General features: G+C 35.9%; 1 protein-coding gene across 1 annotated transcript; it reads left to right on the top strand.

Moving 5' to 3' along the window:
- Window positions 1-1,289: 1,289 nt before the first annotated feature.
- On the top strand, window positions 1,290-14,585 carry il23r (interleukin 23 receptor). The gene is made up of 15 exons (XM_059570933.1): window positions 1,290-1,740; window positions 1,818-2,090; window positions 2,424-2,541; window positions 2,688-2,851; window positions 3,041-3,177; window positions 4,280-4,436; window positions 4,522-4,604; window positions 6,183-6,381; window positions 6,507-6,683; window positions 6,832-6,930; window positions 7,746-7,901; window positions 9,937-10,113; window positions 10,729-10,816; window positions 11,012-11,102; window positions 13,540-14,585. The coding sequence occupies exons 1-15, from the start codon at window positions 1,674-1,676 to the stop codon at window positions 14,131-14,133; spliced, it is 2,580 nt and encodes an 859-aa protein (XP_059426916.1). The 5' UTR covers window positions 1,290-1,673; the 3' UTR covers window positions 14,134-14,585.
- Window positions 14,586-15,372: the final 787 nt, after the last annotated feature.

Here is a 15,372-nt window from a genome sequence, read left to right as displayed (position 1 = left end):
TGTATATATGAATCTTTCTCTTCACTTCACATGATCCTGAAGTAGTCTAACAGAGGCACATTAAAGACAGAAGACGCCTGAGATGAAGTCATATCATAGGTCAGCAACTGTGCAATCGAATGTTTTGAAGTGTCAAAGTATAACTATAAGGAGATTTTTGCAAATATAACACACAAAAATTTGCATATTTTAATAATATACACAAAAGAAAAAGTTATTAAGGTATATTTATAAAGTTTAACACACAAAATAATGAGATATTTTAAAATGTCTTTCTTTCTTTCCTCCTTTCTGTATTTATCAAATACTTGCGGTCTGTCTTTGTGGTTTAATGTGCCAGTTTCACACAAACTGTAATTGTGGGACTGACACTAACCTCATTGTTTTCTTTTGTATTGTTCGTTTTTCAGTTTCCACACCTTTACGGTAAATAACTCCATCTCGCTGTTTGTGAAGAGTTTGCTTTTAATGTTTATTATTATTATATTTATTATAAACGCCTCTGCTTATTAATTTACTGTTATTAGTTTATTCTTTGTATTACTCTGTATCTCAGATTCATCTTATCTATGTCAGTGGGTTTTCCCCAGAAACACTTTGAAGATGAAGATGGAAAGTAAGTTTAAATGAGATCAAAAATCTGGGGCAGACAAGAAGGCTGTTCTGTGGTGTTATTTTCACACGCTAAGCACATGTAAGAGGGATCGTGTGAGGAGAACATGGGTAATTCAGTTTTATTTCGTTGTTTCAGAGCCTCACATTTTTAGTTATGAATAAGTATATATTTTTAATATCAACCGATCTTGTTTGGGTGTAAAATGTATGTTTAATGAGAGGGCTTCATGAGGAAGATTTACTGAATTAATGAGCGTTGTTCTCTTTTTCTCCACTGGTTTTCACATCCCTCTAACATCAAACGTGCCTTTGTTATGTGAAGTTGTCAGCACTGTGGATCAAGCTAGTGAAAACCTATGATGGAAACAGGAGAGGAGCCCAAACTAAGGAGAAATCGCCACCAGAAAGGTTTGTCTGGTTTCTCTTTTTCTGTGACACATCTACTTCTATATATTTTTCAGTTTTATATGTGAATTATCATTATTCTTTAATTCATGACTTTAAAGTTAATGTGACATCAACATATTTAATTTTATGTATGCTGTGCTAGTAGTGTAAGTGTGATCGCAGTTATTGACTGTTGATGACTAAAAAGGTGGTTTAATATGTATGCATGTAGAAATAGACTTCAGAGTTTCATATCAGGCATAAATACCACAGATCTAGGTCATTGCCCCTCAAAAGAGCAAGGCAAACTCTGAGAAAACAGGGTTGACATAGAAAAGATTGGGCTTGTAACATTAAGTATCGCTCATGAGAATGCTGACTATTTGCACAGTTCGCAAGCTTATCATTTTCTGGTAACATTCTACCTTGGTGGTTTTTTAATGGCTTTGATATGCGTGCAGATGTGTGACCTGTTTTCTGTGACACCTTTAAGGAGGGATGATGGTAGGGAAGGCAACCCACTTTTTGTTCTGACTATATGCTGGTTTGCTTCATGCAAATGCATTTGAGAGAAAAGAGAAGACAGGAGAAGAGGCTTAAGGACTAGGCATGAAGTGTGGAGAAAAATATTCAATGATCATCATAGAGACCCAGAACAAGAACGGCATGAAATGGATTTTTACATCAGAGTCTGGCAGGTGGTCTTTCTTCTCCTTTTTTTCAGCGGCAAATTCTGCGGTGAGTAAAGTCATTGTGATTATATTTGTTTGACACTGGAATGTTTTTAAATGAACAGTGTTTCTCTTTCTGTTTAGACTGCTACAGAGTCAGTTGTGTTGGAAAGCTGATAGTAGATTCAAATGTAATCCACCTGGGCTCTAACTTGACTGTAGGCTGCCAGTCAAACACCGAGCACTGTGGGAGACACTTTGCCATAGTCTTCAATGGAGAGACCATTTTCGAAACTATTAATTGCTCTGTAATAAAAACACAGATAGCCATCACTCAGCCCAGTTTTTGGCTACTCTGCAAGGTGAAGGAAGGAGACACATGGCACACTGTTTGTGGCCAAGATTTCAAAGCTGGCTGTAAGTATGTTACCTGTTTTCCAACGCTTTGCTTCATAGATGCAAGAACAAATATATTATCATGTTAAAATCTCTGGTTTTATTCAAGTAAAACTCAATCTGACTAATTTTGAAGGGATAAATAGCTTAAGAAAGAGACATCTGCACATTTGTTCATGATTAACAGATCATGTACATGAAATATAAACAAATATAAAATGTATGAATCAAAATTCTGTGATATTTGTGATACCTTTAATACCCTACATGTTTTTTGTTTGGTAAAAAAAATGCTAATAAGTTAACCAGATTTTGATTATGAATATCCAGCTATTAATTAATTTTCTGCTTTAGACCCTCCAGGTAAACCGAAATTCAGCTGCGTCACATACCAAGATTCGGAGTATGTTAACTGCTCTTTAGTGGTTACAACTGAGACATATTTACTTACCAATTTCATAGTGACATTTCGGTAAGTATGTCAAATTTTCTTATTTTAACAGTTTGATAACATCAAGGTGCTGTATCATATATCCTATTTTTTCAAATATAGAGTTAAAGATCAAAATAGACTTTCTTGTGTTTAATCTTTCATTAATGTCTTTCTTCCATGCAAAGCAATAGCACATCCCAGCTCCTCCAGTATGTGATGAACAAGGACGGCCAGGTCTCTATTTCCCGATCGCTGTTTGTTGAGAACATGACATATGAAGTCCATGTGAGAGGTCACAATGCATTAGGAGAGTCACACTCTACTTTCAACTTCTCCATCTGGGACATTGGTAGGAGACTAAATGACACACACTTACTAATTTCTGAAGCACTTTTTCATTTTGATCATATCACAAGCTCTTGACGGTTTAATCTTATTCTTTCACTAAGTGAGAGTGATATGGTTTTGACGTACCAAAATGTGCATAGATGTGTTCAGCTGAATCATGTGTTTATTTTTTGACATTGTTTTTGTTCAGTAATTCCAAGCACTCCAGATATAACACGAGTTGTGTTTGAAAATGGAACTCTTTCTCCTACAATATGCTGGAATGCCTCAGAAGATATTTTGAAACCAATTTTGAGGTTCAGAGAAGCACGTGATAACCACGACTGGGTGAGGGTCAAATACTGATTTCTTAAATATAAAATGATTTGTGAAATTTTTTTATTTTGGTTAAATATTTAATAAAAAGTTTAGGTTTATAGTTGATCCAAAAATGAATATTTGCTGAGAATTTACACACCCTATCCAAGATGGAGATGAGTTTGTTTCTTCATAGGAACATTAGGTTTGGAAAAGACTAACATTACATACACTCTTAAAAATAAAGGTACTTCACGATCCCGTATTTTTGTCTAAATGGTTCCATAAAGAACCTTTAATATCTGATTAAGAACCTTTCTGTTTCACAAAAGGTTATTTGTGGCAAAAGAAGGTTCTACAGATTATGAAAATGTAAGAAAGAGATTGTTCTTTAAAGAACCTTTGATTGAATAGGTCTTTGTGGAACCAAAAATGGTTCTTCTATGGCATCGCTGTGATGAACCTTTTAAGCACCTTTATTTTTAAGAGTGTAACTTGCTCCTCTGCATAGAATAGGTGAGGTCAAAATGAGAGTTCATACAGCTGATAAAATCACAATAATCCACATTACTTCGACTACAGTCAATCAATGAATTATTGCCTTGTTAAGTGAAAAGCTGTGTGTTTGTAAGAAACAAATTCATCATTAAAGCAGTATAATCTTAAACCGCCATTCCCATAATCCATAAAAACACTCCCTGCAGTGAAAAAGTTCCTTCAGTGTTGTTCTCTCACATCAAAATCTACCAAAATATTTGTTTAAAACTAGTTTTGGACTGTGTTGTGTATATTTCTCCTTTAATTCAGACAAGATGAGAGGTAATACTATAGATAGAAGACTCATATTTTAGAAGCAATGGTTTAAAGTTAAAAGCATCTTGATGATGGATATGTTTCTTACAAATATGCAGCTTTTTGCTTCACATGGCATTAATTGATGGACTGGAGTTGTGTGGATTATTGTGATGTTTTTATCAGCTGTTTGGACTCTCATTCTGATGGCACCCATTCACTGCTGAGGATCTGTTGGTGAGTGACGCAATGCTCCAAATCCCCAAAACTGTTCTGATGAAGAAAAAACTCATCTATATCTTGAATGTCCTGAGATATTTTTGCTGTTGTTTTTGATCAGGGCCAGGGAAGTGTGAAGGATCTCCAAGCTGGATGTATTTTGATGCAGGTAGCCTTAGAACCATTGACACCCTATCAGTTTGAGCTGAGAGTGTGTGTTACTTCAATGAACTGTAGCATGTGGAGTCAGCCCTTTAATATAACCAGCCCAGGAATTGGTAATTCCTTTTTATTCACATTAGTTTAGTCGATGTGTTTTATCAGCATATTGTTTTGACAAAAATGTTGTTTTATATGTTGTAGCACCCTCACACAAGCTTGATGTGTGGAGAGTCATCAGCAGGACCAGTACTCAGGGAGCTCTGAATGTCACAGTGTTGTGGAAGGTAAGAGCACTACCTACTGGACAAAATAAAGCAAAGATTTCAAACAAAGGAAAAACTATACACATAGTATACTTAACATAAATTACTTTAAAACAGTTTTGGGTTAGTAAGATTTTTTCATGTTTTTGAAATAATTTGGCACTCGAGCAGCTGATTAATGTTATTATTATTAAAAAATAAACAGATTCTTTTTGTGGAAACACTTTTTTCAGGAGTCTCAAAAGAACAACGTTTATTTTAAATTTAGTTTGTTTAATTTAACTTTAGTTAAAATGTTTAAGTAAAGTAAAACAGAAAAATCTTTACTGTCACTTTTGATCAATCAAATGAAAAATGAAATAACTTCTTAAAAAAAAAACTAACTTTTGAATGTTATTTTACATTAATGTCAAACTCTTTTTGCAAATCTAAACATTTCCATTTACGCAAAAGAGTTTGCATGGACATTGTCACATATTTTCTTAGTGATTAGTGACTCACAAATCTTAAATATTTCTTATTCATTTTAATTTTCTGAAATTCTGTTCTGAAATATTAGTGTCATTCACAGAAGTATATCTTTCTTTTAATCAGTCTTTTGAATGCATCTATACATGTGAGTAAAAAAAAATACTTAGCATTTCTTGATATGACACAATAGCATAAAAGATGACTTTAGCAAGTACTGACTCATTAAATCTCTATAGCATAGTCTCGTTTACACTGTACGGACGTGTGATCTCTCACGATTCGTCTACTTGTTTCTTGGTTTAGCAGCCCACATTAATTCATTTATTCCAAGTGCTATCTGTCATAAAAAAAACATTATTTATTCACCTTCATGTTGTCCCAAAATAAAGCTTCTATATTTGAATCAATGGTTCTATGAAGAACCTTTAACATCTATGAAATCTTTCCATTGGACAAAGGTGGAAAAAAGTTCTTTAGATTATTAAAATGTCCTAGAAAATGGTTCTTTTAGGAAACAATTACTGAATGATTGTTTGGGGAACCTAAAATGGTTCTTTTATGGTATTGCTTCCAAAACCCCTCTTTGGAACCATAATTGAAAAAAAGTGCATATCACTTTCTTTCTGTGGAGCATTAGATATTAGTCTGTATTCCAGGTGTTTTGGAGAGTTATGATAGATTTATGGGAGGAACGGACAGAATAATAAAGGGAAAATTCTCTCACCATTTACTCAAGCTTAAGCTTACTTTCTTTCTGCTGTGGAACACAAATGGAGATTTTTATAAAAGCATCCATAATATGCCAAGTGGTCATAGTTGGTGCTAAAAAAAAAAACATGACGGTAAGACATTTGTTAAATCGGTGTCTGCTGAAGCGAAATGATAGTTGAGTGTAAGAAAAAAATATATATTTTACTTTTTCTTTTTGTTTGTGAACTAGATCAATCCAGTCTGAGAATGAATCACTCGGTTTAGTTTGTGAAGCACATTTCAGTTCATTGAAAGAACTGACTAAAAAGAATGAAATATCATTTCATATGGGGGGGGGGGGGGGCACTATCACAGGCCTTTGCCCTCAACATGAACTCACTTGATGAGTAGCCTATTTGTTTCTCCTTCTTCTTACAGCGCTATACACCAGAATATTACAGTGGAGATTTGTTACACTACAAGTTATCTTATAAAGAACAAGGCGAGATCCATGAACTGAATTGCCCAGCTCACGTCACTCATCAATCTCTTCAGCTGAACGCAGAAGAAGTTAACGTCAGTGCTGTGACTACAGCCGGCTCCTCCCCACCTGCGTCTGTCAGCTTGATATACACAGGTGAGAGGAGAGCCTGTTTCTTATTTCATTTAGTTTAGTTTTTCAGTTTTGTAGGATACACAGAAAGTGTTCATTTACAAGACATCTAAATGAAAACGTTATAGTTTTCTGTGTGTGTGTTACAGGTAAACCAGCCTCCATGATAACACGTTTAGTTCCAGCAGCAGGGGGCAGTGTGCTTCTAGCGTGGGACGTGTCGGAGGTGAAGGGCATTCTGGGATTTGTAGTGCAGTGGCAACAGAGCCCGATGCACTTAGAATGGAAGAGATTAGGAAAAGACCACAATTTTACATTGCTACAAGGTAAGAGTTGATTTTAACATCTAAGGGTTAAAATAATTAAAAACGCAGCATAACATGTTATGCAGATTAATGTAGCTTTAATGGCGATTATTATTTAAATTTTATTAACCTATAAATACCTCAAACAATTCTGAACTTGTTCTTGCAGGTATGCGAGCCGGTGTCCTGTATAACATTTCTTTATATACTGAAGAAGCCAGTGGAGTTTCAGACACTGCATTTGTTCAGGTTTACGCAAAGGAAGAGAGTAAGTACATGTTTACTGTATTTGCAGTTTCTCTCTCTTGCTTGCTTTCTATTGTAGGCTAACACATTTTGAAAACGTAATTTATTCCTTTTTTTGATGACTAGATAGTATTGAACCTTAGTAAACATTTTCCTTACATGTTCATGTTTACGTGTTACACTTCATAGAAATTCTGATGAGGTGAAGTTTAATTATATCGGACTCAGTTAAACTATAAATTTAATTAACATTATTATGATTCGGGAAGTCGTGGCCTAATGGTTAGAGAGTCGGACTCCCAATCGAAAGGTTGTGAGTTCGAGTCCCGGGCTGGCAGGAATTGTGGGTGGGGGGAGTGCATGTACAGTTCTCTCGCCACCTGCAATACCACGACTTAGGTGCCCTTGAGCAAGGCATCGAACCCCCAACTGCTCCCCGGGCGCCGCAGCATAAATGGCTGCCCACTGCTCCGGGTGTGTGCTCACAGTGTGTGTGTGTGTGTGTTCACTGCTCTGTGTGTGTGCATTTCGGATGGGTTAAATGCAGAGCACAAATTCTGAGTATGGGTCACCATACTTGGCTGAATGTCACTTCACTTTCAGATTAGTAATATGTCAGATATAGAGTCATAGAGCGCTCCCTCTAAATTGCCACAAGAGGGCAGTGACAGACAATTTGTAAAAAAAAAAAAAGTCAGTTTATGAGTTTATTAAAAACAGTAGAATTTAAAAAAGTAAAAGTTTTTCATGTTTTATTAATATTATTATTATTAAATGCTGTTCAGTGACTGAAGGGTCATTTGGTCTCTTAATCTACCCTGTTGTTTTATTTTTCAGAGCCTCTAGCTGGTCCAGATGTGTCAATTACTAATTCAGGGGAAAAAAAGATATTGATTCAATGGGAAGAGCTTAATCAAGATAAACAAAGGGGATTTATTACAAACTACACCATTTACGTCCAGAGACATAAAGACAAGATACTTCTTCAAAATCGTGAGTAAAACAGCTGTCTGTGGGTGTGATGAGCTGTGGTTTGCGTCAGTGTGCCCGAGGGGAGGAGTCTCGTGGTTTGTCACACAGAATCAAAACTTTTGTTTGTTCCTTAACACTGTCTCAATATAAAACCCAATGCTTTTTTGTTGTTATTTTTTAACAGCCACTCAGGTGTCTATAACCTCATACCAAAAGTGATGCTGTGCACCTTTGTGGGTTTAGCATAGTGGAAAGACTTTACCTGTCTTTGGTTTGAGACTCATCACTGTCACACACCCACAGTTTGACAGCAGGGTTTTCCACCATTTACTGAAAGGGTTCACATCCTCTTCCAGTAACCCCACTCCCCTACACTTCTACATAAATGGACTAAAACTGATGTTCTGCGTGTTGCACAACTATGACCGCAAAAGATTTAGTGTAAATAAGTTAAGGATTTTGGTAGCAACTAACATGGGAACCAGTTTTTAAAAATGTTTTAAATAAATTCTATACCAGCATAAGCCTAAGTTGCTGGTTTTAGCTGGACTTGCCTGGCCAAGCTTATGTTTAACTGGTTTAAAATGGGCAGCCAACTAATCTACTAGCTTCACCACCTGAAAACCCCATATAAAACCAACCAACCGACCAGCTCAAACCAGCTTAGTTTTTTTTTTTTTTTTTGGTCTGTCATACCCTGATGCAGCAACATATGAAACTGAGTATAAAGCAAGCTTTGCCAGCTTGAGAGAGAAGCATAAACCTGCTACAACAATCTTAAAAAACATCTTTATATAACCAGCCAGCAACCAGCGTTTTTTATTTTATTATAATTTTTTTTATTATCTTAAACTCACCAAGGCTGCATTTACAGTATTTGAAATGTTAAAAATGTTAACTATTTAAAATAACTGTTTTCAGTTTTATGATTTAAAATTTATTTTATTCCTGCTGAATTTTCAGCCATTAAACCAGTCTTCTGTGTCACATGAAACATGTTTTATTATTATCAGTATTGAAAATGTTGTGCTGCTTAAAATTTTTGAGGAAACCATGATCATTTTTTCCAGGATTCTTTCAAAAGAGCAACATTTATTAGAAAAAAAGAAAGATTAGTTGTACTATAATTTTATTTAGGGCTGTTGTGCTGTTTTAAAAATCCAGTTAAACTTGATCTATGGCAGGTTGTCTAAGATTGTTGTTGTTGTTTATTGTTATGTCGAGGTAATATTTTACAAGTGAAATAAAAAATGTAGAGGTGTTGGAAAAAAGATGTCACTTTTAAAGGGACAGGCCCACATATTAGTTTGAACTGAAACTGAAAACTATTCATGGATGGGCTTCATATGCTTAAGATTACTTTCAATTTCTAACATTATAAAATCCTTGTGGTGACACAAAATTATTAGAGAGTAAAGTGTGGTTTCTATGTTAGTGGGCGTAGCTATGCCCTGCCTGATTTTGCTGGGCATCAGTGTATTCACATATTCTCTAGAGTTTCACTAGAATCTCTCGAGGGCCTCTGTCTTCTGTCTCATTTCTGTGTGTTCAAAGTAACAGCTCCGGCTGATGCGAATGAGACCCAGCAGCTATTCTTAACATGTGGCTTTAGGCATGACAGGAAGTAGAGACAACAGCGGAAGGCATGTGGCTGTGTGCAAATGTTTCTGTCTCCAACATAAGCTACTCTAGCCAAGCTGTTAAACAGACAACAGTAATTAAAAAAATGTCTGTTATTATCCAGGGGAATAACGGTGCTGTCAAAAAACGCAGAACAGACAAAAAAGTACATAACGGCTTTTTGTCAGTGTTAAATATCTCTACCCTGCTGAACAGTTACATGAGCAGTTTAACTTTGATGTTTCATTCTACAGAGTTACTCTTAGATCTCTGACCCTTAACCATGAAACCTGGGTCACATACAAATTGTCAGTCAGCTAACTAGTCATTGCTAAAGTAGAGTGTGAGTGATACAAATGAATGTTTGATTATTTTCTGTTAAAAGAAACATCCCGTAAACACTCTTGGTTTCTTCATGTTTCATCTGTTCTTGCAGAAACTATGCCTAACGCATTTCCTAGACGTTTGAGTTGGGAGCTGCAAGGCCAGCAGGAGTGTGTCGATATCCTTGTCTCTGCTTGGAATTCTGCCGGTGAAGGGCCTAAAGGAAAACCTACCACTTGCTGCTGTCACAGCAAAGTGTCATACAACACTGGTTCAGACAAGAAAACAGGTGCCTTTCCTTCTGAAATAAATGAGAAAGATCAAAGATAACTGAAAAAAAGTTAGAATGACAAACATAGATTTTCCATAAAGTCTCTGCAGAAATTATCAATAAGTGGGGAAGAGTGTTTGGAAGTACAATTTTGGACAAAAAAAGAAAAGTACTGATTTGATGTTGCTATATTAAAAAATGTGAATTCTTCCATCTTCATTTACTCATCCTCATGTTCCAAAACTGTTAAATGTTCTTTGTCCGTGGAACACAAAAGAAGATATTTCGAAGATTTCGCTTGCATTGAGATCCAAAACAGCACTTTCATTGTATGAATAAAAATAACCTGAGACGTTTTTTTGTGTCCTACTGATGAAAGAAAACCATACTGTCCTTTTAAGAGAATCAGCATGAGGTTCGGTGCACATTCTGACTAAAATATTACTCATTTTGTAGGGTATGGGTTACAGTTGCATAGCATGCATACAATCAAGACATTGAATAACATCCATGCATTATTGATAGAGTATGCACTTATGAAGTCATTTTAAAGATATTAGGAACAGTTAATGCATAATTGTTCCAACAATTTCATATCATGTGTTAATCTTAATGTGCTTAATGTATTTCCAGGTGGAATGATAGCTGGGATTTGTTTGGCTGCTGCTGTTCCTATGGTGATTCTGGCCAACCTGATGTACCTGAAATGTGTGCGGCAAAGGTGACGTGCTGAACTGGGGGGTTTTGATTTTACTAAGTGTCTGCACTTTCATTTGTGCAAGTAGTTTCACAATGTGGCTCATTCCTACAGTCTTTCATAATGTTACAGTCAGTGTGAATGTAATGAAATTGTGAAAGATATGTGTGACTTAGTGTGTAACTGTTTCACTTATTTCTCAAAAACTCTATTTTACAGAATGATGAAAATGTGCATGTCCATTGGAGTCTCTTGGATTTTTGAAAATCTACCAAAATTTGATAACAGCAATGCTATAAAACTACTAAAGGTAATGGCGTTTATTTATTCAGGCTCATTTTAGTTGTGTTACAATCAACATGCAGTATTATCGGTTTGGAGGCCTTCTCTGACCCATGCAATACAAGTGATCTTGTTATATGGGTTTGTTAGTAGCTCACAAAGTTGGAGGGGGTTCTAATTCAAAGGTCAGACATGTTGTGTTTAAATAGAAGTACTCTGAACTTCTATGTATATAATACTCTGTACATACTGAACTTCTGGTGGCCACAGAAGCTCAACATAACAGCTGAATTTCTGCTGGCATCAATTGTATTTGAGAAAAGCAGCAACTGGACAAGCATACTGAAGCTGTATCCTGTTTGGCATGTGGGCAGGAGGCCTGAAAATGCAACCTTTCAGAAATACAAAACATTTCATATTTCTGAGAAAAAAATCCGCCAGAATTTCCCCCACTATGAAACACAGTAGCAGAAATGTCATGGTTATACATGTCCTCAGTATCCGGGGTTGTAAAAAATAGTTAAGAAAAGAGTGAAAAAGCAGACAACACAAGCTAAAACCATCAATGATTTGATTCACCCAAACAGTGGAATGGAAAAAGTAGAATGCAGAAATGCGAAAACTTTGTGAACAACCCCTAATAATCTTAATTGTACTTAAATTTTTAATTAAATGTAATCAAATTAAATTAAATTAAGATACTTTTGATTAAATCCGTGAGCTTTCTGACCTTGTATAGGCAGCAGCTGGACCAACACATTCAAGGAAGAATTGTTGAGTCAAGTTGTTATTTTAGTTTTCTTTGCGCACAAAAAGCATTTTTGTAGCTTCGTAAAATTATGCTTGAACCACAGATGTCACCTAGACTATTTTCCCGACATCCTTGCTACATGTCTGGGCCTGTGATCATTTCAGATGCATTGCTGTCTGGGGATCAGAAAGCTCCCTGATTTCATCAAAAATATCTTAATTTTTGTTCCGAAAATGAACAAAGTGAGTAATTAAAGGGTTAGTTCATCGTGAAAATTATGTCATTAATGACTCACCTTCATGTCGTTCCAAACCCGTGAGACCTCCGTTCATCTTCGCAACACAGTTTAAGATATTTTAGATTTAGTCCGAGAGCTTTCTGTCCCTCCATTGAAACTGTGTGTACGGTATACTGTCCATGTCCAGAAAGGTAAGAAAAACATCATCAAAGTAGTCCATGTGACACCAGAGGGTCCGTTAGAATTTGTTGAAGCATCGAAAATACATCTTGGTCCAAAAATAGCAAAAACTACAACCTTATTCAGCATTCTCGTCTCTTCTGGGTCTGTTGTGAGCACGTTCACTGCAGTGTAGTGATATCAGGTTTGCGAACGAATCACTCGATGTAAGTGGATCTTCTTTAACCAGTTCAACAAATCGAACAGCGTGTCTGAACCGAACTGGTTCTTTTGGTGATTGATTTTTAACTGACTCTGTGTTAATGTTATGAGCGTGGGTAAACCGAAGGCTTGAATCAAGGGCAATCATCGCCAAAAGAACCGGTGAACCGTTTTCTTCAACCGGTTTATTGACTCGAACTGTCCGAAAGATCCGGTTTGCCGAAAAGAACCAAACTTCCCATCACTACCGGTGATCCGAAAACCGATGCAACCGGTTCTTGACTCGTGAACGAGTCAGTCTTTTGTTCGTTATCTGGCTCGGCTTGGTGTTCATCTTCAGTTCTCTCTTCACAGCAGTTCAGTCAGTGTACTGTTTGAGTGCATGCATTACTCCGGGATATTGGTTTGTTTTAACTCAGAGGGAGTGTCAGCCACATTAAAAAAAGTTAACAGCTTAAGTCATTTGTGGATTGATGCTTATTGGAGATGCGAACCGTTTCAAACGATTCAGTTCGATTTGGTGAACTGGTTCAAGAAGATCCAGATACATTGAATAATTCGTTTGCGAACCAGATATCATACACTGCAGTGAACGTGCTCACAACAGACCTGGAAGAGAAGACAATGCTGAATAAAGTCGTAGTTTTTGTTATTTTTGGACCAAGATGTATTTCCGATGCTTCAACAAATTCTAACGGACCCTCTGATGTCACATGGACTACTTTGAAGATGTTTTTATTACCTTTCTGGACATGGACAGTATACCGTGCACACACTTTCAATGGAGGGACAGAAAGCTCTCTGACTAAATCTAAAATATCTTAAACTGTGTTCTGAAGATAAACGGAGGTCTTACGGGTTTGGAACGACATGAGGGTGAGTTATTAATGACATAATTTTCCTTTTTGGGTGAACTAACCCTTTAATGACAGAATTTTTCATTTTTGGGTAAAATGATCGTTTTTAAATATTAATATGCATTAAAACTGATACAATATTGCACCTGCTATTACAAAAATAAAGGTAGACTTGCAGGAGCAACATTGTCTTCATACTGCATTGCCATTCTTGTTAATACCTTTTTTTTGCTCTCAGGATGACAGTCATGTCCCTTGGGAAGCTCTTCCTGGAGACAATGATCCTCCCTTAACTCCCATTGAGGAAGTCAGTTTATCTTTGGAGAGAAAAGACTCTTATCCAACTGTGCTTCATGTCACAGAAACACCCACAACGAATCTATTATGTATTGATTCTCCTTATAAACCTCAGCTATTGACAGCTTCACAGAGAAACGAAGACATCTCTGAGACTACAGATGAGGAGCTAAAGGACGAGGACCAATTCCCTTTCTTGGCGCCGCCATCACATGATGACTTCTGTTGGGATTCATCCTGTATTCCCGTGATACATGGACGTCTTAATAGCTTCTTAGCTATGGATGGAGTGCTGGGCTCTTTGGGCATTCTTGAAGATCTCCTTGCTCCCCTTAAGACGGCTTCCAATAAGGATGGAGAAGTGGAAGAGAATGAGAAGATTGTGGATACAGGAGATATAGACCAGAGCACTTTCACAGGTCAAACTGTACTTCCCAATGATCTGGAGAGCTGCCTCAGAGGTCCTGTCTTTAACTCCAGCCCATACTCCCCACAAGAGCTTTGCCATAGTTTTTCAGTTCCAGAAGAGGGTTAGGGACACAAATATCATTCGACAAGAGTACATCTGAACTATATTCGCATGGATGTGATTTGGCCACAAACACAAACATATACAGGATCTTATATGTCATCATCTTGTACATAAAGCATTACGTTTTTTCAGTGAATTAACAGTAATGATGGACTATTTTCTTTACATTGTCTGGATATATAGTGTGGCTTTAGTCACATCTAATTTACTGTGTGGTTTCCGCACACTCTGAGGATAGTGTCTAAAGTTTGTACTGTATGTTGCTGACCGATTTATTCATAGTAACTTCTTCTGTTTTGACACAAAAGAAAAGACACATGACACACTGCACTTTTTTCTGCTTAATTGTACTGAATGTGCACTTGTAGTGTACTTCAAATCTTAAAAGTGTATTTGAAAAAAATATACTTGGAGATGATATAATATTAACTTAATAAAAGGCCACTTAAAGGTGACATACAGTATGTATCATATTTTTGAAAAACCTTTGCAATTCCTTTAAAATTATACTTACCTTTACAGTATGTTATAAATTATCTGCTACTTGAAATTAAAGAGTTAATATTTGCTGCTAAAACCTGAGCTAAGATTAATTGTCAAGACAAATTTCAGCAAGTTCAGTGTCTCATTGTAAAGTAGTCAATTAACTATAAAATTAAACAATTATGTTTCTTAACACACTTAAGTACAAAGTACAGTCAAAACAAAAACAATAAAGTGCATACAATATCCTACTTAAGCACTCTTACATTCAACTAATTACATAAAAATTCAATTTAAACCCTAATACTGTTTAATTTAATTGTAATTAAAATGCAATTAAGTGTCCAAAAACTTAAGTATATTATTTGAAAGTATTTATTTTCAGTAAAATTATGCTAATGTGTACTTCTTTTCAAGGAAAATTAAGATGAAAGGTCATCAGAGCAAATAAGAATACTGAAGACAGGTAGTTTTAGTTTAGTGTGTGTATGTACCTGGTATTCCCTAGGTTAGGGGGACCAAATGTCCCCACAAGGATAGTAATGTTAATTTTGTTTCCCATGAGGAAACAAGCTTCTAAATCAGTTTGTATGTGAGAAGTAGGTTTTAGGATTAGGGTAAGGGGGGATTGAAAATACAGTATAAAAACCATTACATATGAAAAAAAAAAAAAATTGTATATATATATATATATATATATATATATATACGCACACATTGTATATTATATATATATATATATATATACATACATACACA

This window comes from Carassius carassius, chromosome 17 (genome assembly GCF_963082965.1).
Source record: "Carassius carassius chromosome 17, fCarCar2.1, whole genome shotgun sequence".
Taxonomy (NCBI): domain Eukaryota; kingdom Metazoa; phylum Chordata; class Actinopteri; order Cypriniformes; family Cyprinidae; genus Carassius; species Carassius carassius.
The sequence above is the reverse complement of the archived record's forward strand: the minus strand, read 5'-3'. Positions and strand labels throughout refer to the sequence as shown.